Here is a 25,834-nt window from a genome sequence, read left to right as displayed (position 1 = left end):
TCCAGGTAACTGGCAGTAAAAACTAAGATCTGTACCTGCTACTCTGCAATCTCCAACAGTATTTAAAATAACAAGCAAGAAGCGTCCACTGAACTTCTTGTGTTTGCATGGTAGTAAGAGTGCAAAGGGCTTGAGAAAACAAAATCATCTGTATTGAAAACAAACCTCTGCTACTTAAGCTCCAGAACTTTGACTGCCAAAATCTGTAAATGAAGGACTTGAAATACAAAATAAATATCTGTGTTGGACACTAAGACATGAAACATATTCAAATAATATGTGCTACTGCTATTTTAAGCTATAAGATATCTGACTTCTACATCGCTGTTCTAAAAAGGGAAAGCTATCCCTGGAGTTTGGTACAGGTTGTTCAGTAATTTGTACAGCCAATACACCCGCTTAACAATTTTTCAATATTCTCTTCAGCAGACAGAATGTGTTGTTATATGAACTGAAACAAAAGATATACTCTTAAGAGGTAAAGAACTAGTATAGAACTGGCCCATTTAATATGTATTCTAAAATTCTTGTTGCATGGTTCTAACAAAAATCATCGTAACACGGTTATATGTCAACTCCATGGACCAAAGTATTTTTCTCAAAATATTTTCAAATGGGGGGAAAAACACCTTGATGTTGGCACAATGAAACAAAAAAATTTGAGAAACAGAGTATATGCTTGCTAAACAAGAATTATGTTTATTTAGCTAGTGAATCACCTAGAGGAGTAAATTTTCACTTTCATGATAGCAATCTGTCAGGCTTGCAAACACCCAGAAATAGGAATTAAAGATTATTTTAAATGTAGTTATAAAGGTCATAAAAAGTCTGATTTAGACTGAGGTACATTTACTCAAAACTGAGATTCATTGAGTGGTAGCAAACAAACAGTTCCTCAGACAAATGCACTTTTTTCAGTATACATGTTACAGAAAAAAATAAAGAAATGTGCATTAACTGGTGGTGTCCACCAAGCTGCATATTAATATTCTCTTACACCAAACAGTTTGAAACAAGGGAAATGTCATTCTATTATAATTTCATGTTACGATTCATTTGGCTAAACTGCAGCTTAAAGTTGCTTTGCCATATTAAAAGATTACTACAATAATTTTCACATGAACATTTAGACTTGAGTTTTACTCCAGGACTAAATATGGCATGATTTGCTTTTAATCTGTTGAATAGCTAAAAACTGACAATTAAAAAAACTACAACAAAGAAAAAATTAAGTTGAAGCAATGTGAATCTCACATCATTGAACCACTTCTAATGGTTAAATGTTAGTATTTAACAAATTCAAAGAGTTAATGAATCCTTGCATTCGTTCGGTCTCCTGTGCCTTAGCTAGGATGCATAAATACAAAAGACAGCAGATACTGGTAAAAGCTTCAGGACAGAAAGTGCTTGACGAAGGTACAGTTCTCAAGTGTGTTTGGTGAGAGAGTATAAGGGCAGATGCACTGATGAGAACCATTACAAGAAGAGTCAATTTCGTGTTAAAGTGTTCAAAGATGTCACCTTAAGCAGAAAAAAGCTTTAATAACGTCTTCTTAGACATATTAGGCATTTCCAGAGTCTACATCATTAGTGTTGTATTCTAGCAGGACATCTCCATATAGTTATTGTTTGTTTCTATTTCTCTCCTGAAAAAAAACAAAAACAAAAAAGGACAATCATGTTAATACACACAGATCAACATTATCTGCTCTTCTATCATTACAGCATTTTCATCACTTGCAATTTATCAGGCAACACGCTTTCAAGGAAAAAGCTTCAATTATTTCCAGGAATACGAAATTATACAATTTAAGTCAACTTCTTAAAAGAGAAACACATAAGCATATGTCAAAGGCAAACACGTTCCAAAAAATGCTATCAAAAGAAAGACTTATAATGTCAGTTTAATTCACTTACAGTAAAATAGACTGGACAACATGAACTGAGCAAGGACACCAAGGGACCTACAAACAAGGTAAGATGTACCCTAAATCTTCTGCTTAGCTTGTCAAAAAAATGCTCTACTCTCCATCCATTATATCCCTGAAAAAATACGGCATTCCCAGGTATCTCCCTAAAAGCCCCATAAAATAAAATGTTCCAAAGTGCTTAAGATCAAAAGGTAAAGTAACTAGTTGGCCCAACACCTCATCCTCCATACAAATGCTCAAGTTGCAAGAGCAATATTTTTTAAGAAGGTCATCCATACCTTTTTTAGAAATTACTTTCAATACAGAAAAGCAGTGAAATAGGAATTGCTACAAAAAAACCTGACTTCAAGGTGAGCCTGAGTCACAGTGAGGATCACATTATCTAGACAGCCCTCACAGCACTGTGAGATGCTACATTTGGCATTTAGGGGTAAAATGCTAATGGCACTGTAACCATAAGGGACTAACAAATCTGTATTCTGTAGCACAGGTTTAACAGAATAAATGACACTTTCAGTGCTTTATCATCATCCTCCATTTTCTCTACTTTGTTCAATATAAACATACACTAGGCATTATGACTACCTCTAGGAAAAAATAAAAACTGAACAAACTATATATTGTTGCCTTCATAATGCATCTTCTAGCCTGTAAAGAGACCGGTCATCATAAAAAACTAAGACCTTATCTTTCAATAGCATTTATTGTACAACTTTATATGTATAACTGAGCACATTAAAGAAATATACAAATACCTGCATGGAAGAGAGGTAGGTGCCCATCCCCATTAGAAGGGAATAAAAATATAAAATGTCTCTCCATATTTTTATTGTTATTGCATATTATAAACAGAACAATAACATAGCAGGGAAAACAAAATAACCCAGGAGGCATTTGAACAACTATTTCAAAACCACTCTCTCCAACACCACACTGAAACTTTACTATGCTAGAAATTATTTAAGAAAATTGCAAATGAGCATATGACCCCACAAAGATTCTCCCAAAAAGACAGTCTATTGAAAGAAGTTAGATAACATTTATACTGGTTATTACTGGTGATCTAGTCCCTTCCAAGACAGATCTCCAAGTTGCTTCAAGATGAAAACAAAAGCAATAAAGCCCAGTCTGGATCACAATGAGTAGCTTATGGCCCCAGCAGCTGTGTCTCTAAGACTGGACATTAGCTAGAGTAGAATTTCGTAACTAATATTTTCATAGTAAGATACTGCTTTTGAAGACTGATAGTATCAGTTATTAATACAAGTAGATATCTGAACAATGCACTCTTGGCTGAAAACAGATGATGACTGGCTTCATGCCTCACTATGCATGTAAGGCATGCTATTTTTGCATGCCTGCTTAGGCACATCTCAGATTATTCCTCTAATATTAGCAGACTTCAACTGCAAGAACTACACAAAGTGTTGAGAAAACACTCCTGTGGTAATAAGTGGAGCCTATGAAACTGCAATGTTAAAATATATAACAGTTTTAAATATAACCTGTATACAACTAAAATCATCAGTTCCTGTTTGTTTGCAAGCATTACATACATAAGCACTGACTCAAGCTGCCTAAAAGACTCTGCATTTCAAATTGCTGTACTATAAACTGGCCAACACTATGCTTTGTGAAGGCCTCAACTCAAAATAAATTTAAGTTCATAAAATTTTGAAGTAGAAAAGGAATGATACCCTCACTACTTTCTTCAACTTGATGAAAAAAAGGAGGTGCTGCAAATTTTACATCTGCTTTGAATTCTACAGAGAAAAAAACGCTTCAAAACACCAGCACATCTTTTCTGTAGTCTCAAAATTATGTATTACTACATTTATATGAAAATACTTCACACAGAAATACAAGCACAACATTTTTCAATGCGAGTGAACAGTACGTTCCTCAAATTGTATTGGTGACATTTGGCCCTCTGCACTGCGAAACAGAAAGACCTGATTTATTCAAAATACAGGCAGTGGTATTCCACTCAAAACCAAACCCCTCCCCAGCTCCAAGTCAGATCACACTCCTGGACCACTGTCTTTTTCTATCTCAAAAGGTAACTTTCCTTGGGTTTTTTTGGTGTTTTGGTTTTTGTTTGGGTTCTGGCGGCAGGGGGGAGGCCTCTAGACAAACTAACAGAAGACTCTACCTCAGAAGGTTTCTGCTCTGGTGCTGGAAGTTTCCAGCATAACCACTTCTCTTTTATCCAATTAATTTAATTTCTTATATTTAGATAAAAGTGAAACTTCTGTCACATCTCTTGCAATGCTCTTGGATGAAAACTTTCTCCTGTAAGTTCCCTGCTGAAGGTCAACTTCACTTCAGAACTCACCATGGTCAGCTTACCCAGCTTTAGGGGTAAAATTAACTTGGTCTGAACTGTGAAGTCGACTTACTCCCCAATTTTGGTTGTCCGAATTCAGAGTATTAATTGACTGATCCCATGCTGAGAAGTAGCAGCAATGTAATTTATCCTCAGATATAATGAAATCATTGTGCTAATAAAATTTCAAAATTCAAAGTAACAAAAACATTTCCTGATCTGATTTGAAAGAAAGTACTGAGACACACACAACCCTGACTCTGGGATTTCTTTGCCACAAAGAGGGTAAATGAAAAAGCCTTGTTTCAAGTAGTCTACATGTAAATGCAAACGTAGCTTAACAAGAACAAGAAGCTACCACAGTCTTCGGCTGTATTTTTTTTTCCCAAAGTCCCACAAACTGAAGCTCAAGGTCAGGAAAGGCAGATCTCAAAGAATGACTTGGGTTGATTTTTACAGCAGTTGCAAGTGCAAGCATTTCAAGGTGTCCATTTGGAAGCTATCCAGGGTTGCAAACTTACACAGGCCAATTGCAGAGTTCCCACACACCCTCCAGCACTACCAGCTGTAATCACAAAAAAAACAACCTCTGCCAAACCTCTGCTTCTTACTGCAATGTCTAAAGTGTTCCTGCCTGAAGCTGTCTACTCTGCCTCTCTCCCACGAGGGAGCATTCTCACAACAGCTTCATAAGCTGCTTTACTGCAAACTATGATTTAATCTTCAACTTAGAAGCCCTGCTCATCTGCAATGTAAGCTAACATGTCAGACTGCATTCTGTGAAGCGAGGCGCGGGCTCTCATCTGCTCTGCCAACTGTGCTGCGTGGGCAGGAACACCTGGCAGAGGCAGAGCAGCCAGTTGTAGAGGGGGTGAAAAGAAGCCACAGCAAAGTTCGTGAGATCTCATTTACTAATGGCATCAGCCATAATCTGCAATTTATTTCACTCCAGTGTACTAGGATAGCATAAGCATTGACCTTACTGCTTGAGAACCACAATGAGAAATAGATTACTAGAAAGGCAAAAAACGGCAGAAATTATTTAGTCCATTTGTATCACCGGCTGTTAACGTCAACTAGATTATCGACACTTTAAAGTTGTGTAAAATATTGGTCCTTTTTAACTTCTCACTCTTGCACTCCCTACTAAAGAGGGTACATCTCCTCAACACAGACACATTTCTCTGAGAAGCACTTCTGGGAATTCTGGGAAAAAGGGAGAGAAGGAATAGATGAGAAGAGTCTCTAGAAGTCTTAAATTAACCTAGAAATTTTTCCAGTGCAGATGCCATTCCCTCCCTAGACACTAATTTTCTTCTATTCCTTGACTCAACATGAAAACCACAAGGCACAAATTAAAAATCAAAGTTAACATACAAAGTCAAATAAGAATTTACAACTTAAGAGTAGCTCCTTCTCCCAGTAAGCTTTATAAATTAATACTCATCTGAGACCCCTGCTGTTGCAGATCAGTTCAATGACAGTATATAAGGTTGTCAGGCACAGAAATATTAAAAAACTCTGCAAAAGCTAGATGACCTGGACTTCCACTTTATTTAGTCTTCCTACTAGTTTTGATGGCATTTTACTTAGTCACCGACACATACTCGTAAGTATATTTTCCAGTTACGGGAAAAACTGAAAAGATTACTGTAAAAAGGTAAATAAATTTGATCAACGTCATGCACAGTTAGTAGAACATGAACAGACCATATTATTTTATTATGGTAATGATAAAGGCAATAAGAAGTTAATCTCCATCCGAAATTCCACAGGATACAACCATTCAGAAGGCAGAGGCGGAGAAAGAAACCCAACTACTTAAAGACACCCTATGATAACACACAACAAAAGAAAAGGCTCTGCAGAAATGAAGCTTGAACTCCTTGAGCCAGAAAAGCCCTTCCATTTTTGTCTTCCCAGGCAGATACTTTTCAGTGATGGATCAGCCAATTCTATCCACAAGCAGCAAGTGCTTTGCTTCAGTGCTGTACATCATTATACACTGAAATATCAGACTTTAATTAGCTACAAGACAGCCATTTCAGCAAGATTATTAAAAAGAAAAAAAAAAAAAAAAAACAAGCCTCCATATCCTCACTATTATGCTCAGAATATAACATTGGCTTTCAAAGACTGACAAGAGACAGCTTCTTACCAAGTCCACAGAAATTGCATTTAGTGATGACCTCTGTTCCAGGAAAAGAAGCAGAAGGACTCTGACACCGGGGTTCATTTTTCTCAGATGCCCATGGGCAACAAGAATACATTATTTAATTGCTCTGCTAAGGAATTTATGGTAGCCTTGAAAAGGAAATAACATTCACTGCAGGGCTTACAAAATACACAGAGGAAGAATTTCTCAATTTTTCTTTAACCTCACCACTAGTGTTCTTTGAATAGGTGTAATTCAGATTCTAATCTATCATGAAGAAAAATGAACTTACTTTACCTTGGTTTCCTATTTATATGAAAATGCAGTGAACATGGAAGTTTACACTTACTTTTTACTATTTGGACTATAACCCATAGGGTACAGAACAAAACTATAATTACTCATCACTATGAACTACACCAAACCTCTGAAAAATTCATAAAGAACTGGACTCAAAAAACCTATCATCTGTTAAGTTTTGTATGCCTAATTTCAACTAGATGAATACAAAGTCTTAAACAAATTAGTTTTGATATAAAACAAACAATCCTAGTTCAACTGAATCTACAGGAACATCTTTACTAGACATGAAAGATCTGTATATTTCAAAGTCCCATTTTTCCAGCAAACCACTTCCAGGAATCTCCACTGAGTTTCTGCTAGCTAGCCCATCTGCAGTATCAATGTAGAATCAAAGAAGCAAGGTTGTGAAGAGTCTCAATAGGTTGGGACCTCCTTGCAATACACAGGCATATTTCTTCCCTACAAACTGCAGGAAAAGTACCACTGTTCTAGACAATTTGTTCTTAATAGAGAATTGAAACCTGAGATGTAGCAGGAAGCAGAGGGCTGCTTCATTAATTTTACAGCTATCTGTGTATACTTAAGATTCTGCTTCCACTCTGAAACAAGAGATTTAGAATTTCTTCTTTGCTTTAGAAATCACAACTTAAAAGACATAGCCTTTAGAAAAAGTACAACTGTCACAGATCCAGCTCAATTCAAGTTTGAAATCTTGTCTTTAGTAGCTGCCTTGATATTTAAGAATATGATATTAGATTCCAAAAAGTGACTGGTCTCTTAGGCTTTGAAGTAAACCATTTGGTTGATATTCCTAGCTTTTCCAATAGGGGTCCCTATTTTACAGGAGAAATTGGTCTTTCCACTCCCAGAGTAAGAGAAGTTGAATCCACTCCGTAGAAAGGACTTTGTAGGCTTGAATTTTAGGTAGGGATTTCAAACAAACAAAAACATGACAAGATCTGTACAAGTGTTGCTATGAACAAAGACAGTCTGGAAACTCAATTACTTTCCACCTCTTTTATTCAACAGTCCAATATTGCACTTTCCCTCTTTTAGCATCACTAGAGAAACGCAGGCAACATCCCTGCTCAAACTTCTGTAAGAGACCACAGTATAACACTGATCCCCATCCTCTAATGGATTCTAAACTATACCTTGGAACAGAAACAATGGACTCCACCAAATGCACAGAAAACAGGCACATTTAAAATCCCCATGTCTGTAACGTAAGAACATGAAGGCCATTTTCAAATTTTTCCAAACAACTAAAGATGCAAAAGCAAATGAAGACATAGCAAGTAAGCACACCATCATGGAAAGGAAATTCTGAAGCAGTATGTTCAAAATTATTCTAGTTGCAAATAATCTTCTCCCATGACCAGGGGTACAGAGGCATCTCATGACTATCAAGGGAGAAAAAAAAGTGTTTCCTGCTTCTACTTTCTCACTTCCAATTATAAAGATGACACTCTTGATAAATATGAAGTTCAAGGAAATTGCAAAATAATGTCCCTTGAAACACCATCAAACGCATAAAGGAAATGAACATGTTTCTCAGAAGGTATTAATTACATAGCCCTCTTTTAGATGCAAACACACAAACTTTTATAAGTACAGCACAAATATCATTTAACTGCATTAAATTTTTTTGCCAATCGCCTGTTTTCCTTAATTGAAAATCTGTCAATGGATCTATATCTAATTTTAATTATACCATTATAATATGGTAATTGATGGTTGGGGGTTAAGAGGAAGAAGAAGCAACTATACAGTTCAGTCTTGATGGATGTTTTCTCCCTTCAAGATATTTTTAAGAAATATCAAATAAAGCACAATGTCAGCAATGTCCTAGAAAGGAAAGGAGTTACACTGCTTAACACTGGAGCTTGATTATGACCCAATTATCACACAAACAAAAGCTACATTGGTATCAGAACGAAGAGGAAAAAATTACTTCTTTTGAGAGTCAAGAAGTTCTAGCTATGTCAGCATTCCTATTACAAGATATGTAATAAAACAGAAGACAGCTAAAATTTTAAATGCTTATTTATCTGCCATTTAACGGCTTCTTGAAAAGTAATAAAATTCCTAATGCATATTAGGCAAACACAAATATATACTGAATTCTTCTATCTTACCTCATGAATAAAAATCAATTACTTTTTGGACTATCACACTATGAAAACCATCTAAAGCACTCTACAATTACATGAAATCATGACTTTTTTCCCACTGTATGGTGCAAAAATAGAATTCTTCATCAAAAAGCACCAAAATAAGTCCTAGGACAACAGGTAATAAGCCGCCATCTGAAGGCAAGGAAGTTATAATCTTCCAACAACTGCATTTTTAATCAGAGCCACATTTTATTTTCACCCATATACTTACTGAAGACCAGATACAAAGCTACTACTACAGATGTTATTCTTTATTTTCAATACCTTCTATTTTCTAAATTATAATTATGTCATCTTAAAATGCATATTTTCAGAATTCTGTTTCATTTATTTAGATATTACAGCTTTCTGTTGAAAGACAATAAAACATTTTTAAACAATATGCATACAAATCAGCACATTTACACCACAAAGCAGCAGTTAACTAAGGACAAATGGAACTCCAGATTATTTCAATGTACATCTGACAACTCATGAAAAGCATCACTCATTTCTCTGATCCTTTGGTAAAAGATCACAGACTTGTATGCTTAAAATAGCAGTCTGGAACCTGAGCTGTAAGAGAAAGGGAATGATTACTGCACAAGCCCAGCCGTAGATACCTTAACCACACCAGGGTCACATCTAACAGTGGCACACACTGCAGTTCCAACATTTATGCTTAGAGAGACTATTCTTTGTCATTTTCAACTAACCTTTATCAAATGGGAAAGCTACTGAAGTTTCATGTTTATGAGAGAGACTATTCCTTGCACTTTCAGAAGTATACTGCCGTATTTTAATAAAACATACTGCTAGGCCATATTGGAAATTAATTATTGATCCCCCTGAGTTGTTAAGATTAAACTTTTACAACAGATTATTTTAAGATAAATTAGCTTTAATGATGAACAGTTATGAAGTAAATTAAATCCCTACATCATTTGCTGTTTATGATACTTAGATTGCTGGCTGCATGAAAGTTTGTAACCACCTATGCAATAACAAAACATTAACTGAATTTCAAGGACTGTGGAAGGGACTACTGCTGCCTGATGCATTTAATATTTTAATAAAAGTTACAAGCGTATTTTTTATTACCAAAACACTGGAAACAATGATTGCCACAGCTCCCAAAGAAAATGAACACAAACTTAATTTACACAGAAATACTGGCAGGAGAAAGTGCACATATTTAAATACAGCTCCATGAAAGCTTAGCTGGCACTAGGTAATAAAGAGTTATTCAAATAACCATAAACCAGAGCTTACAATACTAACTGGTGCATTTAGAGACTTGAATCATAAGAGTTAACAATTGTATGTTTACAATTTAAAGACGGATTGCTTGCACACTGTGTGATAAAGGAAAAAACACAGATTTTAAATCAACATTCAATCATAAGAGAATGCTAAAGATAAACTCTCAGTAGACGTCATTAGTTTAATTTGAACTTCCTATCTTTTAAGTCTATATTGATTTGCTTAAGGCATGTCTCAAACCCATCTACAGAGCAAAAACCTCACAACTAACATACACAGTTCTAAAGCAATTTTTCATAATTGGTTATAAAACTAATTTGTAAGATGCTGTAAAAGAGCCAATGGCCACTACTGTAAGTATCTTGACAAGTATGTTTTCTCTCAATAGTGTTGGGTCACAGAGAAACAAAGAAGTCAGTACTTGAGTCATACAGATACTGTATGTTTCTCTGAAGATATTATTCAAATAGCAATGTTACTTTATTACTCAAATACCCATCACAGTTATCTAGTTCAAGACCTACTAAATGCTGAACTCAGTACTCTGAATTTTAAGTTTAGTACATAGACTTCCACTAATCTACACTCCTTCATTACATTTTGTGGCTTTTACCTACTACTGAGGGAACAAAACCACAAACAAAACAATTTTCCTGAGTTGCTAGGGCACATCTGAATTATGACTGATTTGTGAAGATTTTTTCAAAAAAGGAGATATTTCTGAAGCAAACCAGTTATTGGTGAAATAGCTCAAGATTTTGAAAATTTAGAAAATATTGAAGCTTGAAGGCTACAGAGATACATTATAATCTTAGTCCTCCTGAAACATTATAAAATCACAGAATCAGAATGTCTGGAATCAGAACGCCCATGAGGATCACCAAAGTCCAACTCCTGGATCTGTGCAGGAAAGCCCAAGAGCTGCACCATCTACCTGAGAGTGTTGACCAAATACTTGAATTCTGTCAGGCTTGGAGCTGTGACCACTTCCCTGGGGAGTCTGTTCCAGTGCCCAATCATCTTTTCTTCTATCTGATCTACATATTCCCTGATACAGTTTCAGGTCATTCCCTCAAAACCTCTTTCACAAGAGCAAAATCAGTGCCTGCCTCTCCACTTCCCCTCATGAGACCACAATGACATCTCCCCCTCAGGCACCTCCAGGTTGAACAAACCAAGCGTCCACAGGTTCTTCTCACATAGTTTCCCCTCCAGACCCTTCACCGTCTTTGTGGCCCTTCTGGATGCTAACACCTTTGTCTTTCTCATATTGTGGCACTGAAAACTGCACATAGAACTCGAGGTGAGGCTTCACTAGCACAGGGTAGGGTAGAAAAACCATCTCCCTTTACTGCCTGGTAACTCCGCACTTGATAAAGTTGTACCAAAGCCTGAAAACGTCAAAATTTGCCCCTTACATTGAATATTAGTTAAGAAATCAGTCCATCACCCAATCAACCAAGATACCATGAAAGTAACAATACTCATTTAGGGCATAGTCCATTCTCTTTTTAGGAAAAAAAATCCAAAAGATACTACATACCAAACTGGAACACTCACTCACCCAGCCTCCCAACAACAGAAAATTTACAACATAACTTATCACAGAGTTGTGCAATAGAACTACAAAATTGATTTGGGGTAGGCCTGACACTGCTCTACAGGAGATGCAACACACATGCTGAAGGATTAGGAATGTACAACAGGGGTGAAACCACCACAGTACTAGAAACCTAAGAGAAGTAAACATTTCACCTGCTTCACAGCTTCCTTATGTGTCAGCTTCAAGAAAATAAATTCTCAACTTCGCATGTCTCAAGGCCCCTAGTTAGCATAAATCCTAAACTTTTGGGGATTTTTAATTCAGTGAGTGGTGTAACATGATGAACAGAGATCATCAGCAACAAACTGCAGTGATGGCAACTCCCATTTTTGAATACTTGCATATAATCTAACTAGTAAAAATAGCTCCTGAAATGTTTCTAACCATGAGACAAATCATACATTTACAGTTAGGGGCAAGTCAGGAAAAAAGCTAAATATAGGAAAAGTAAATATTGTGGCCAATGGTGAGCAAAAGTGTTATGATTAGGGAGGGTATACAAGACAAAGTAGACAAGTACTATAAAACTGCTTGAATTAAATGCTTTTCCCTTGTCCAGTTTCTTGAAATGCCTCCAAAACTAAAAGTTTCTCTACAGAGTTATTGCAATTACTCTTCCTCACAAAAATAAACTACAAATTACATTTTTTGGAAATGCTATCAGAAAGGAAAAAAAAATTATTTCAACACTATACAAGTCACCACTGCATTACTTCTGTGTTTCACAGTTCCATAAAAGATAAATTGAATCAAGGAAAAAACCTGCTTTTCACACTAATCATGCTGTTAGCATTTCATTAAAGCAGAATTTGAATTGAAATGTTATGTTAAATAAAGTACACTTCTTCTCTAATTTCTGGTCCTTTTTGTGAGACTCAGAAACTGTAAAAATCTAAGCAAGAAGACTTCAATTATAGATAATGGAATCAATTCAGTTTTCATTTGCATTGAAGAAGTAGAACATGTCAGATGTCTGCTTCTTCAGGCCTACCTTAGTATTGTGATTAAACAGATGACTGAACTAACAAACAAGTTACAGGAACTTAAATTTTTTCATTAAGAGCCAGTTATACGAAGTAGACACTTGTAGTAAAAAGTTCTGATTTAATAACTGCAGACAGAAATTCTAAATGAATTAAAAACAAGGTTTCCAAAAATAGGAAAAAAAGAGAGCTGTTCTAATGACACTGATTTCTTACCCTACGCATGGCTTCCTCCTCCTCTTGACGCTTCTCATAATGTGCAAAGTCATCAAAGATTGAGGTGGTATGCTTGAAAGTAGCAATTATTTTAAGCACTTGCTTGGCTTTTTCTAGGGGTACCTCTTGAGTGTCCCTCGAATTGGTAACCGGTTTGTTGTCATTGTTTTCCAAGCGAATATGTCGCAGTTGGTTATTGGGAACGTCTTTGACAAAGATCCATTTGACATCAAACTTCCCCTTCCACTTATCCTGAGACCAGACACCAGCATATGCATTGTAGTCCACAACAGACTTCATCTCAGCCACTCCACAAAAGTGTCCACTGCCATTCACACTGAAGAGTAAATAGAGTGGGCCTTTTCCATTCAGGGACCGGTAAGCAGCATCCAAGCGCTTATTACCATGCTCAGTACTACACCAGATAGAGTACTTAATGGAGCGATGAATATCGTCCTCTGAGTAACTTTTGATTATAAACACACGTCCATTCTTCAGATTCCAATCGAAGTCTTTGGGATTGTAGTTGTTTATGGCCTTTAGTTTCTCCAGCACTGGGTGCACTTCCACACCAGAAGGTGAGGAGCTGACGGATACAACACCTAAACCAAAGTTCTCACTACCAGCTCCATTGTTCTGGCTGAAGCCCACACCCCTATTACGAGGAGCTACCCAGCGGTTTTGCAGCTGTTGCTGCTGCAACTGGTGAGGCTGAGCCTGCTGCTGAGGTCCTTGTTGCTGCTGTGGTTGCTGTGGTTGAGGCTGCTGTTGAGGCAGTTGGCTTTGCACCAGTGGTGGTGGTTGAATTAATGGCTGAGGCTGTTGGATTATAGTCTGAGGAGGCAGTACTGGTTGAGCTGGGGGGGCTTTTACCACTGACCCTTTGTCATCCCAAGTTCCAATATTCATGTTGTGTTTTATAGGTGGCGGTGGTACAGCAGGGCCCCCAATGCCCACATTACCTTTAGGCTTGAGCTTCGGCTGAGGTTTAGCAGGTTTCCTTGCAATTGCAGCCCATGAGGTTGGTTTAGGTGCTGAACTGCTAACTGGGGGCACACTGTTAGCTGCAATGCTTGTCATACCTGTACTGCTCAGAGCTGAACCTACAGTTTTTGTTACAGCAGCCGTCATATCTCCACCAATTTTCAGTCCAGTCATGCCTTGCTCAATGCTGCTAATCCCAGGCACCTTGCTCAGAGTATCACTGCCAAATCCAGCCTGTCCATCTGCTATGGCTCTCCCAAGAGAACTAGGTGGATAGCCATAGCTGCTGCTGTAAGCAGAGCTTTGCGTTGATTGTCCCTGAGATCCACTTGTCCCCCATGTAGAGAAGTCTGCATTCCCAGGAAAAAAATTAAATCCATGCTGCCCAAGAAATGGAGGGGTATTTCCTAATGCCCCGGGTTGACTAAATACACCATCAGGTATGTAATGGTGTTCACCATTGCTCATCTGTCCATAAGTTGTCAAATATGGCATTGGAGGGTCACCTGCAGTTGACCATGCTGCTTCACCTAAAGAGTATGGAAATCCAATGGATGGAGCATAATAGCTAGGCATATATGGGTCTGACATTGGTGGATAGCTGTTGCTCTGCAAGAAAATCAAATTTTAAAAAATCAGCAATATTGACAATTATGCACAGGGGGAAAAAAAAGCCTGTAATACAATCCAAAACATTTTTAAAGGTTATATGAATGTGTTTAACTTCGACCATTCCTCACAGCATAAAAGATGAGTGAAGTATCTGTCAGATATGGCCATTTCTTCAAGACCTTCTCAAAGCATTAAAGGGTCCCCTTTTTTTCTGGAACGTTATCCTCATTTTTTAGCTACTAAGCTATGTTTAGAATGCCTCCATGCCAACAGTATCCAGAAAATAACAAGCTACTCTAAAACAGGTACCTTTACTCTAAAACAAGCTACTCATAACTGTACCTTCATAACTAAAGAAAAATAGCTGCAACTATGATTTAAAGTTGATGTATTCTTAGATTTTGTCATATTTCTCACTTCTAATCGGAGACTCCAACAGAATATTAGTGAAATAGATGCAAAGATGCCTGTTTGTTTCATGAGTAGCAACAAAGAAAAGGTAACATATCCATGCTATGGAGAATGGGCATTAAATCAGTACTATACCAGATAGACTCCTGGGAAATGACACAATTTACCTCTGGAGACATTTGAAAGACTACCCTCCTATGATTTCTGGTGTTGTTTTGTAGAAAAAATTGCACATATCATCCTCCAGCTGATGCTTCCTTAATTTTGTATTATTGGAAAAAAAAAGCGAAGGCAAGCAAAAATTCTTAAGTTTTTTAATAACTTGCACTCCCTCTCTCTCTCAAGATCACTCTAGTTTGCAAACTTAACATAACTCATATTAACTTTCAACTAAGGGGTAATTCACAGCTCTGGAAGTCAAGCCATTAGCTTCTTGGCAGAGGAGTTGCACCAAGCTGTAGTGATATTAAGCTTCCATCTATTATGCCATCAGCTGTGAGTTACTTCTACCATCTTTAAAGGAAATCATGTCCAAGCAGTTAATATATTATCAGAGCCAATAAAACTGTTGTTTTGGATTACATCCAAAACAAATTATTTTGTTTAAAATGTAAGGGTTTGGGGTTTGTTTTTTAGCTCAAGTTTCTTGTAACTGCATCTTTCTGAAGCTACAGTAGAAGCACAAGAGCAAGAGACATCAAAGCAAGTTTTTCAACTGAAGCTTTTCAGGAATTCTTAAGAATACTTAAGATATCATATCATGAAACAAAATAGGTATAAAATTGTATTTATATGTATATTCAGGTAAAGTAAGAAATATCCAAAAATTAAGTCTGGAAGTCAGCTGAACCTCCAAGTTAACTTCAAGGTAGTAACCAATGTTCACTTACCTGATTTGTCTGACTACTTAGATATGGCTCAAAATCATCATCATTTACTGCATCCTTTTGATGAATCGAACCGTTTTGTACTGAAACTAAAAACAAATCTGCATTAGAAGAATCTCTGGAAAATCTGTGCTGCACTTTTAATCTAGGTAACACTTCTTAACCTGTACACTGAAATACATTATTGTTAAACAACATTCCAATTTAAACAAAATAGTTCATTCTACTGATCATGAGGGTAAGATCTCAGGAGAGGTCTGCAAAGATGGCAACTAGAACAGACTACTCCTGACTAATTTTTTCCTGAGATCCACAGACAGATGAAGAACTACAGACACACCTTATTTGCACAGGCAGTAAATCCAGCATTTCCGGATGTACCAGACCAAGTGCAAATGTGCAGACCAACCCGATCTATAGACATATTCAATAGGTTCAGGGAAAGTTGCAACATACAGCTTTCTCCTGCCAGGAGGAAAGGCAGTTACCCACCAAGACAACCATGAAGGACACCGCCATTCAGATATTTAATTCCATATTTCCTACATAACTGTACTGCATTAATGACATCTCTGAAGCTCTGAGGTGACAAAGCAAGACAGAAATAAAAGCTTAAGTCCCAAAGGGTGATTACAAGCCTTTTCCAACACATATGCCACTATATGCTGGAATCTCTTCCTACCTGCTCTTCTTGGTCTCCTATTACCTTTCATTTCATCTAAGGCATTACACCTACCTGTGATTCTCCAGCTGCCCAAATTACTTGAAGTCTCTCTCTACCATCCCCCAGGCTACTACACAAACAAAGCCACACTGCACACATTTCTGCTAAGTTCCACTGTTTCCCATGGTGCAAAGCAGAACAAGGACTTAAACCAGCACTTTCAATTACACAACATGAAGTTGAAAATCTGTTCTCAAAAATAAATTACTGGTTATCCAAACTTTTTTTTTTTCAGTTAAATAGGTTCAGTGAGGGGAAAAAAGAAAGTCTCAGGATGATCTGTAAGGTGCACTGAAAAACCACAACTGCAGAAGTTAGAACAAAACAGCAGATTTTCTGAAACTTAAAAAGCTGTTAGGAGCCAACATAATAATTTCCCTCTTTTAGTAAAAGCTTCCGAAAAGCATATACAAGCATGAATTAAATATTCAACTTTGCTGAAATTAAGTGTTTAAGAGTCAGGGGTTTTTTCTTGCTTCATTGGGGTAGCAGGGTTGCCACCCAGAATTCACATTGCAAGCCAAGTGGCGCTGAATTTTTTTTTACGTTTGACTTCAACATCCCTAAAACAAAACTGCCTTCAGTGAATGAAACTAGCTGAAAGAAATGACAAAGTAATAGATATAATCACAAGGAATAATCAAAATCCTGGAAAATCTTATTAACTTCAGACAGCAGTAAAAAAGGTAACAATTCATAATTTAATACAGAAGCTTTTTTTCAAAGAAATTATCTGGGAAGAAAGCAACCTGTGCTTTGAAAACCTTCTTGAAGTTTTAAAAGAACACCAGACACTTCAGTTATTACAAACTGGCACACCGCACTTCTACACAAGCAAGAGTCAAATAGGACCAGCAATGCTGAGCACAATGCAGTTTTGAACTGGATAGAACAATATTCCTAATTAAACACCACATTTAAATTAAACATTAGGTGTTGGGAATACTTTTCCCCCATAAACAGAGTTTCAGTTAAGGTCATGTATCTTCCTGAATTTACACACAATGGTAACATATTAATGAGCTGGAATTCCTCTTCCTAGTTGGCCCAGTTACACACAGGACAAGCTCAAAACATTTTGTCTATGCCACGTCCATTACTTAGACTTCACCAAATAGTACAGACAGCACACCTCTCAAAAACAATTCTATTATCATGAAAAACATGAGCAGCAGCACACAAGTTTCTTAAAAGCATACAACCACAAGATGTATGTCAAGACTAGTATCCCATCAAAATTAATCTCCTCATACTGAGAGCTAATCTCAATAAAACGTGCATCTGCTGTGTTTATTGTTCCACAGGTATCTAAAGGTCACTGAAGACAGAATTATTTTTGGTCTGATATAACTAACAAAATATTCTTGTAAATGCATTTTCTTTTTTATTTATTCTGTACTGAGGTATTAAGCCAGTGACACAAAATATTTCAACACTGACATTTTTTTCTAGTGAAATATATACATTTCCCAGTGAAACAGCATTACTGGAAACATATTTCTTTAGCTTTTCATTTCTAACTTTACATAATGTGTCAATAGTGAAGAATGTAGCCCACACAGACATTTAACAAGAGCAAATGAATGCCTCATTCCCAAAACCTCATGTTAAGAGTTCCAACTGAACAGGGCAGTGATGAAGAATACTAATTGAAACTAATCTACATACACTAAAAATATCTGTATCAATACAATGCTAAAAATACCATATGTTTCTGCAAACACTGAAAACATACAGTGTGTAATTAGGTAATGGGAAGAAGCAACTCATGAAACAGAGGATTTAAAGCTAACATTCTTTGAACTGCTACTATCCTTGGAAAAAATACTCACAAAAAATGATACTAAAGGCACAAGAATAACTTTTTCATTAGGAGTTATTACACCTTAATGTGAAGAACAAATACTAAAAGAAACATGAAACACTTCATTCTTGTTTTAAGCCTAATGATTACATTTAAGTCTCCTACAAAACAAAAAATTGTTATACACACAAGTGTAAAAATAAGTCAGCACCTGCCTATGACAGATTTGATACACTGCACAATAAAAAAAGGGGAAAAAATAAAAGAGTTCCAGGAATGCTTTTTTTCTTCACGCCCCTATACATTCCTAATTTGATGGATGTCAGTTCTGATGCTTTACGTCAACTTTACAGTAGCTGACAACTAGAACAAGAAAAGTTTCATGACAGGATGACATACTCATTAAAGTCTCTGAAATACCGCCACAACTATCTTAGACAACAGGTAGAAAGTACTGTTCTACATACTACAACTTCAGTTCCACAAATTGTGGTTGATGGAAACAGCACAGTATAGCAGTTTATGAACAATTAGAATAAAGCATCCAAGGCATTGTACTAGACAATAAAAATCAGCTACCTACCAATATCATTTGTATGTCTAATATTTTTCATTTCGATATGAAATATGCATACACCCCTTTTACTGCTCACTCATTCTCTCATATGCTCTACCAGACACGTGGACAGCTTCTGCCATTCTCCTTAACATTACTACTCTTATGCACAGAACCAAATTCAGACTGGTATGTTAACTCAGTATCACATCTTCCCTCAAAACTACTCTGAGACCTATCATGACAACTGAAAGATTGTCTGCTAACATGTGGTCAGTAAGGACTGCTGACACTGACTGAATTCAACCACTTGAAAAAGCCTCTAGCCCAAAGCCAACAACTTGTGCTACACTGAAGATGTTAGCACAATGGCCTAGACCTTTGATCTAATGCAAAGTCATAACTTAGTTTCACTAAACAGACATTACACCAAATAATTTTAACAGAACAGATTAATTGTTCTGTCTTACTATAGTTTTCACTTAGGACATACTCTTACCAAGAGAATACATCATGAGCATTCATTATTTAAAAGGATGCACTCCATTAAAAAATTCAAGCTCAGAAATGCAAAAATCTCTTCCTTACATAGCAAATAGAGATGTTTTGATTCAAACATTCCACAGTAGTGACAAATTATAGAAGGCAAAAATATGCTAACATAAATAAGCCAAAGTAAAGCTGACTAGTGCTTTTTCACACACTGCAACATAGCACCCAAATAGAAGTGCTTAATACTTCCAGTCCAATTCACATATATAGAGTATAGTTCTAAAACCACCTGTGTGAGTCTAACAGATGCATCTAATTAACCTCACTAAAACTGAGAAATAATTCAAAGATTGTGAAGCCATCTACAATGAGTCTGACTTTTCTCATTTAAGGGCAACATGGAAGCTATAACCACAAACTATCCTAAAAAAATGACTTAGTTTAAAAGTGCACTTTGGGAAAAAAAAAACCAACAAAAAAACCCCAAGTATTCAAGAATAACCAAACTAAGAACATCTGAGGAGGTAAACATATTCATTTTTCTCTGAATGCAGAGAAATTAACAAGAACAGGCCAAAGTCAGTGAGATCTGGGAACCATGTGCTACCTCACAAGCAATATATGTAACAAGAAGCAGATAATCTGCACGTAGACAGAATAATAGAATAAGTATGCTGTGGATAACACTAAATGACAGCTCACAGAGAACAATTAGATTAGTTCAGATAATGAACTAAGAGGGGCAAAGAGTACCTGAGCTAAAATAAAAAAGTTTCTTATCTGCACAAGTGTAATAAGGATATAAACACACAGAGGTAGCTGTGTGCATGCTATTCTATAGCTCAGGTTGCTGACCAGCTGAGAATTAAATGGGCACAAACAGATTGTATAGGCAAAAAGAAGAAAACAAATTCCAAACAAAATACCGCAAGATATAATCTGAAATGCTGCTGCTTACAACTCATGTGCCAAGAACTTTAGAGAGAATATTAAGTAGTTAGTAGTAGTTCCTTCCTTCTGTGGGAAAGAAATCCCACTGTATATGGTATTAAAAAAAGTAAGACCTGAACAGAAACATGAAAAAAGCAGAAGGCCTACAAACACTGACAAAAGATCAGTTACTGGTGCTAAAATGAAGCAAGACTACAAAAATTCTGAGAATAAGGAAGGTGACGTTTTCTGCTCACAGATTTGAGTAACTAGTCACATGGTTGCTGTCTAGCAAACTAAGGAAGCTGTTCAAAAGATTCTTCCTGATGATTCTATGCACTACACAGAAAGGCCCAAGGTGTACTGTTAAGAAGAGATTATACAAGCATATCACAAAGGCAACTAAAAAGAAATAACTATTGAACTGTCTGACTTCTGACATTACTCTTGCAAAATAACACATTGTAAACTGATGTACCGCTGAGCCACAGAAAATGTTGGGAAGTTAACATTTTGGTACACAATTTGCTGTCATCCTGCTCTGAAAATAAAGGACATCCTACAGCTACAACTTCTTGCTATGAATGTCAAACATTATCCTCCATAAAAGCAATATTACAGATTTATACAGAAATACAAAATGTTAACTTACCTTTATTTCCCTGTCCTTTAGGTCTCTGTATATAGGAAAAGTGGGGGGGAAGGGGGGAAGGAAAACAGGTTCAGTTAGAATCCTCTAATATCAACTTCAGTGTAATTCTATTTATTTGCCAATTTTGCCCTTTTCAACATAAATATCACTTTAAAATATTACTAAACCATGCTATTGTAAAAATGTTGTGACATTACTTAAAATAACATTATAAATACTACAAAACCAAAACCTGATAGAATTTTACTAAGAACATTGACATCATCTAGGATGTGAAGCTTAAATGGTGCTGAAAAGCTGAACAAGTCAATTTTAATTGCCCCTGGGCCTGAAAAAAAACCATAAGCAATAAGCAAAACATACAGAGTTTAAAAAAGTCCCTTAAGATTCCTGCCAATACCTACATTTCATTATGATATGTCACCTTTTAAATTGACTGACGGGTACTTATCCAAGAATAACATAAAATGCCTTGTTTTTTAGATATACAAAGGAATACAGAGCTGTATCATATACTGAACTTCAAGTTGTGCATTCCTCACCTAGGCAATTATACTGAGAATATTATACAGTCTGTACAAAGCATTCACAGAAGGAAATAATTCCTTAAGGAGGATTTTTTTTTTTTTAGGATTAGTCATTACAAAACACTGTTAATCTGTCATGCACTAAGAATCAATGTAACATTACAAGTTACAGTATCCTTAATTCCTCTACAGCAAGATAAAATAACTTAGAAAAACAAATACTAGTCCATGAAAATCTAATTCACATTCTCATATTACTTTCAACTAAGCAGGAGTGGATCTCCAGGCTCCATCATTCTCTTAACAATTTTTAGTCCTGAAGAGCACAGTATTCAGAGGTTTGAAAGTTCAGGAGGTAACCTCCTCCAAGTTACTTTCAGGTACATTTGTCTCAGAGTTACCACAACACTGTTAAAGGCTGTTTCATTTAGAGGTGCACCGGTTAGACACTGCCCTCTCCCTAAAGGGGAAAAATCTCTGTAACCTGAAAAACTCCAACCACCTCATCTTTTGGGATGAATCTAATCCAGACACAAAGGCATGCAAAGGCCAACAAGAGACACAGAACTAGAAAAAGTTGGGAAGAATCAGCCTTCATGAAAGACAGGCCAGTGAAAAGCTAAGAGATCAGTGAGCTAGAAATAAATGCTTAAAGGAAACTGGAGAGCATGCACAGAGACAAAAGAAACAAAACATGAAAGGCACAGAGAGAAAATAAAAGAAGGCAAGAGACTGCAGGGCTAAAACTTTTGGGGAGTGCCAGAAACCCACGGAGGAAGCAGAGATCAAGACAGAACCTAGTTTCCAGCCAGAAAGACCAGCACAGGCCTAGCAAAGGTGAAAAAAAAAAACAAATTCTGAGCTTCGTAAAGGACCAAGTTTAAAAAAGTGCTGCACAGCGCAAGGAGAAAAAATGAGAAGTGCTGGAAGAAACGGAGGCCGGGGGAAAAGGAGAAGCCAGAGGCCCGAAGGGAGAAAAGGTGGGCGAGGAGAGCGAAAGGCAGGAAGAGAAAGGATGCGGTAACGAGGAGCCTGGGGGAGTTTGGGGTGCGCAAGGAGAGGAGACGGCGCTGGGCGCCGCGGGGAGCCCGGCTGTACGGCGCTCCCGGAGCGAAAAACCGGGAGCCCGGGGGCCCGGCCGGGAAGAGCCGGCTCCCGAGTAGGTCACACACAAAGGGGCCGCGGGCGGGGGCCGGGCCGGCAGCGCTCGGGGCTGAGGGCGGCGGGCGCTGCGGGCGGGCGGGGAGGCGGAGCGGCTCCGGCGCGGCTCAGCGGTTATAAATAGGGGCGGCCGGGCCGGGAAAGGGGCCCGCCATCCCGGCTGCGATGGACAGCCGCTCCCCATGGCGGCGGGGAGGGAAGGAGGGAGGGAGGCAAGAAGGGAAGGAGGAGGCCGCGAACTGCGCCGCCCCGGCGGCGAGGGAAGGTGCAGGTGGCCGCCCTGCCGCCGCCCTCCCCCGCCGGGGGTAACGACGGGGCCGGGAAGAGGGAAAGGGAGAGAGCGGGCGGCCGCCCCCCCCGCCCCGCGGGCGGTACCTGGTCGACGCTGGTGGCTGACATTCTTCACGGGGAGCCGCGATCCCCTCGCTCCGCTCCGCCTGGGCCTCGAGTGATTCCGCACGCCGGGGCCGCTCGCTCGCCTCCGCCGCCTCCTCCCCACCGCCGCCGCCGCCTGATTGTCGCCGCCGCCGCCTGGGCTCGCTGCCGCCGCCGATCGGGTTCCCGCTGGAAGGAGCCGGCCGGCCGGACGCAGCGCCGCTTCCCCCCCTTGCTCTGGGCTCCGCTTCCCCACAATGGCGGACGAGGCTCCGGCTCCCACTTCCGCTCCCCGCCGCCCTGACCTTCCGCTCCCCCCGCCGCCGGCGTCGCCGCTGACCTTTCCCTTCCCGTCCCCGCCTCCTCCATGTCACGTGGGGCGCCAAGCAGCGCCGCGCGCGCGCGCCCTCCCGCCGCCCAGCGGCTCCCGCGGCGCGGGGGGGCGGGGCCTGCGGCGGGGCCGCGAGTGCGCGTGCGCGCGGCGGGAGGCGGCGGGCGGAAGGAATTGGGGCTGCTCCCGCCTCCGCCGGCTCGGGGGCGCGTGCTGCTCGGGAATACCCGGGGAGGGGCGATGGAAAATGTGGGGGATTCTCTCCGCTCCACCGCGCGTGTGCCGGGGACCTGCTGGGACAGGGCCGGGTGGCGAGGACGGCGGGCAGTTGGCCGCGGGGCCGTGAGGCGACCCAGCCTGGCTGCCCGCAGCGGCTGTCGGTGCCTGCGGAGGGCTCGGGCGGCCTTCCCGCGGCCGCTCCTGTCACCTGTCCTCTCCTGGGTCATAGATTCCCTAATGGGTCACGTTGGAAGGGATCACAGTGGGGGCCCTAGTCCAACCCCCCTGCTCAGGCATGGTCATCTCAGAGCATGTGGCACAGGATTATATCCAGACACTTCTGGAATGCCTTTAGGGGGTCAGTCTGTTCGAGTGCATGGGCACCCACACACTAAAGAAGTTCTTCCTCATAATCAAGTGGAACTTCTGTGTATTGGTTCCTGTCCTTTGCGTCTTGTCGTGTTGCCTTGTGAAGCAACACCCACGAAGAGCCTGGATCCATCTTTTTGACACCCTCCCTGGAGAGACTTTAGACACATTGATGGGGCCCGTCTCAGTGGTCTGAGCAGGCTCAGCCCCCTCATGAAAGGGATGCTCCAGAACCTTTGGTCAACTCTGCAGCTCTCCCCGGGCGTGCTCCAGGAGCTCCATGCCTCTCTTGCACTGTGGAGCCCAGAACCCAGTAGTACCCCGGTGCTGCTGGCATTTCCGCAGCAGGTTGTGAGGGACTGGAGCCCGCAGCTCAGAGCTTGGGCTGTCTGCCCTGGGTGAGCTCACGGCTGACAATGCCTGCTCAGAGCCCTTACCCTGCAAGCTCACACCCCCTCTGCTCTGCTCCTGCCCACGTACCTGTGCTGTAGTACAGGTTTGGTAGGAGAACAAACGATGCTTGATCAGATGCAAGAATTTTACCTAGCTGCTTTCAACTCCTTTGTTAATGAATTACGCCGTCCTGAAGTGATGGGAAAAGTTCAGTGATTGTGTAGGGATGGGAAAAGTTCAACAATTGTATAGGGGCTTCCTGCAGTAGCCCTCAATAAAATCCAAGGCCACTTCAACAACGCCCCAGGGGAGATTTGAGTATAAACTTGAATCAAAAAAGTTGTCGTTAATATGCTCCTTAGAGTCTGGAGGTGAGAATGCCTTAAATCCAATACAATTGTGTAAACATAACTGTCAGGACAATGGGAAGGTGCATTCCTTGGACTCTTGAGCCTGAGTCCCTTTTAAAGTTTGGTGCATATATTTTTTCTTCTCAAATTGTCTTCTCAAGTTCTTGTTCTGTTTTGTTTTTATTTTTATTTTTTAACAATAGCACAAAGTGATCTTGGGGGAATAAAACTTACGGATGAGGAGTCAATTTATAGCAGCAAATAATTTCTTAAAATTGTCAAAAAGTGGACATTATACTGGAAGTTACCCAGAATTTGTGTATGTTAGACTTGCAGAATGCTCATTTACTCTGTTGCAGCACAGTCTGTAATTTTGACCACTACCCATGAAGGAATACCCAACAGTAGAGAGGGAAGCAACAAGGGTGATGTAGGCCTGGATGTGGAAAATAGGTTCTAAAAGAAAAGATTGAAAAAAATGGCCTTGCTTGGATTAGAAGGAGAAGAATGAGGTTGGGATATCGTAAGAAGAAAGCAATCAAATATTTTTATGCATTTCAAACATCAATGGCAAGGACAAAATATCGTCGTTTTAAAGTGGAGCTGGCAAGGTTAAAGTTGTTCTTTTATGACACCTGGATGAACTAGTTGACCTTTAGTACATCTGCAAATTTGAATTTGGATAAGATCCTTAAAACACTATCCACAAGTAAGACTGCACTCCTGCCTCTAGCACAGCAGTTAAAAAGCAGGTGGAATCCTTAGATTCAGTCTTTGAAATCATATTTCTTTCTCTTTTTTACAGTTTTTGTAACCCATAGCATGAGGAGATTCTCACTTCTTAGTGAAGTGTTATAGCATACATATAAAAAGATTAAATAGGCAGAAGAAAAGTATAAGTGAGTCAAACAGAGCACAGGCTCTGGAAGGAGTGCCCACATTAGACAGTCTCCTTATTGGTAGGCTAGGCATTCATTTCTGCCTTTGGTTTGTTGGGGTTTTTTGTTTGTTTTCCTGGCATTTTCTATCCTTATTTCATTTCGCCACAGTGAAATAACTTCAGTCTTGGAATGCATTTTGGTGTGGTGGTGATAATACGGCCGTGAGAAATGTGGCTTCTA

The 25,834-nt window shown here is 39.3% G+C and overlaps 1 protein-coding gene across 1 annotated transcript; it reads right to left on the bottom strand.

The window, feature by feature from the left end:
- Positions 1–674: 674 nt before the first annotated feature.
- YTHDF3 (YTH N6-methyladenosine RNA binding protein 3) lies at positions 675–23,431 on the bottom strand. The gene is made up of 5 exons (XM_033058734.2): positions 23,052–23,431; positions 20,989–21,013; positions 15,834–15,919; positions 12,937–14,529; positions 675–1,646 (listed from the first exon to the last, which is right to left on the bottom strand). Exons 1-5 carry the CDS (start codon positions 23,073–23,075, stop codon positions 1,623–1,625), a joined length of 1,752 nt encoding a protein of 583 aa, XP_032914625.1. The 5' UTR covers positions 23,076–23,431; the 3' UTR covers positions 675–1,622.
- Positions 23,432–25,834: the final 2,403 nt, after the last annotated feature.

Source organism: Catharus ustulatus, chromosome 1 (genome assembly GCF_009819885.2).
Source record: "Catharus ustulatus isolate bCatUst1 chromosome 1, bCatUst1.pri.v2, whole genome shotgun sequence".
Classification (NCBI taxonomy): Eukaryota; Metazoa; Chordata; class Aves; order Passeriformes; family Turdidae; genus Catharus; species Catharus ustulatus.
This window is presented reverse-complemented; position numbering and strand designations above follow the sequence as displayed.

Excerpts from the sequence above, each read along its gene's own strand:
- YTHDF3 (XM_033058734.2), bottom strand. The coding sequence starts at position 23,075 with ATGTCAGCCACCAGCGTCGACCAG. Across the intron at positions 14,530-15,833 it reads TAAGTAGTCAGACAAATCAG|AGCAACAGCTATCCACCAAT; the intron begins GTAAGTGAACAT and ends ATTTTCTTGCAG. Across the intron at positions 1,647-12,936 it reads AGGAGGAAGCCATGCGTAGG|GAGAGAAATAGAAACAAACA; the intron begins GTAAGAAATCAG and ends GTTTTTTTTCAG.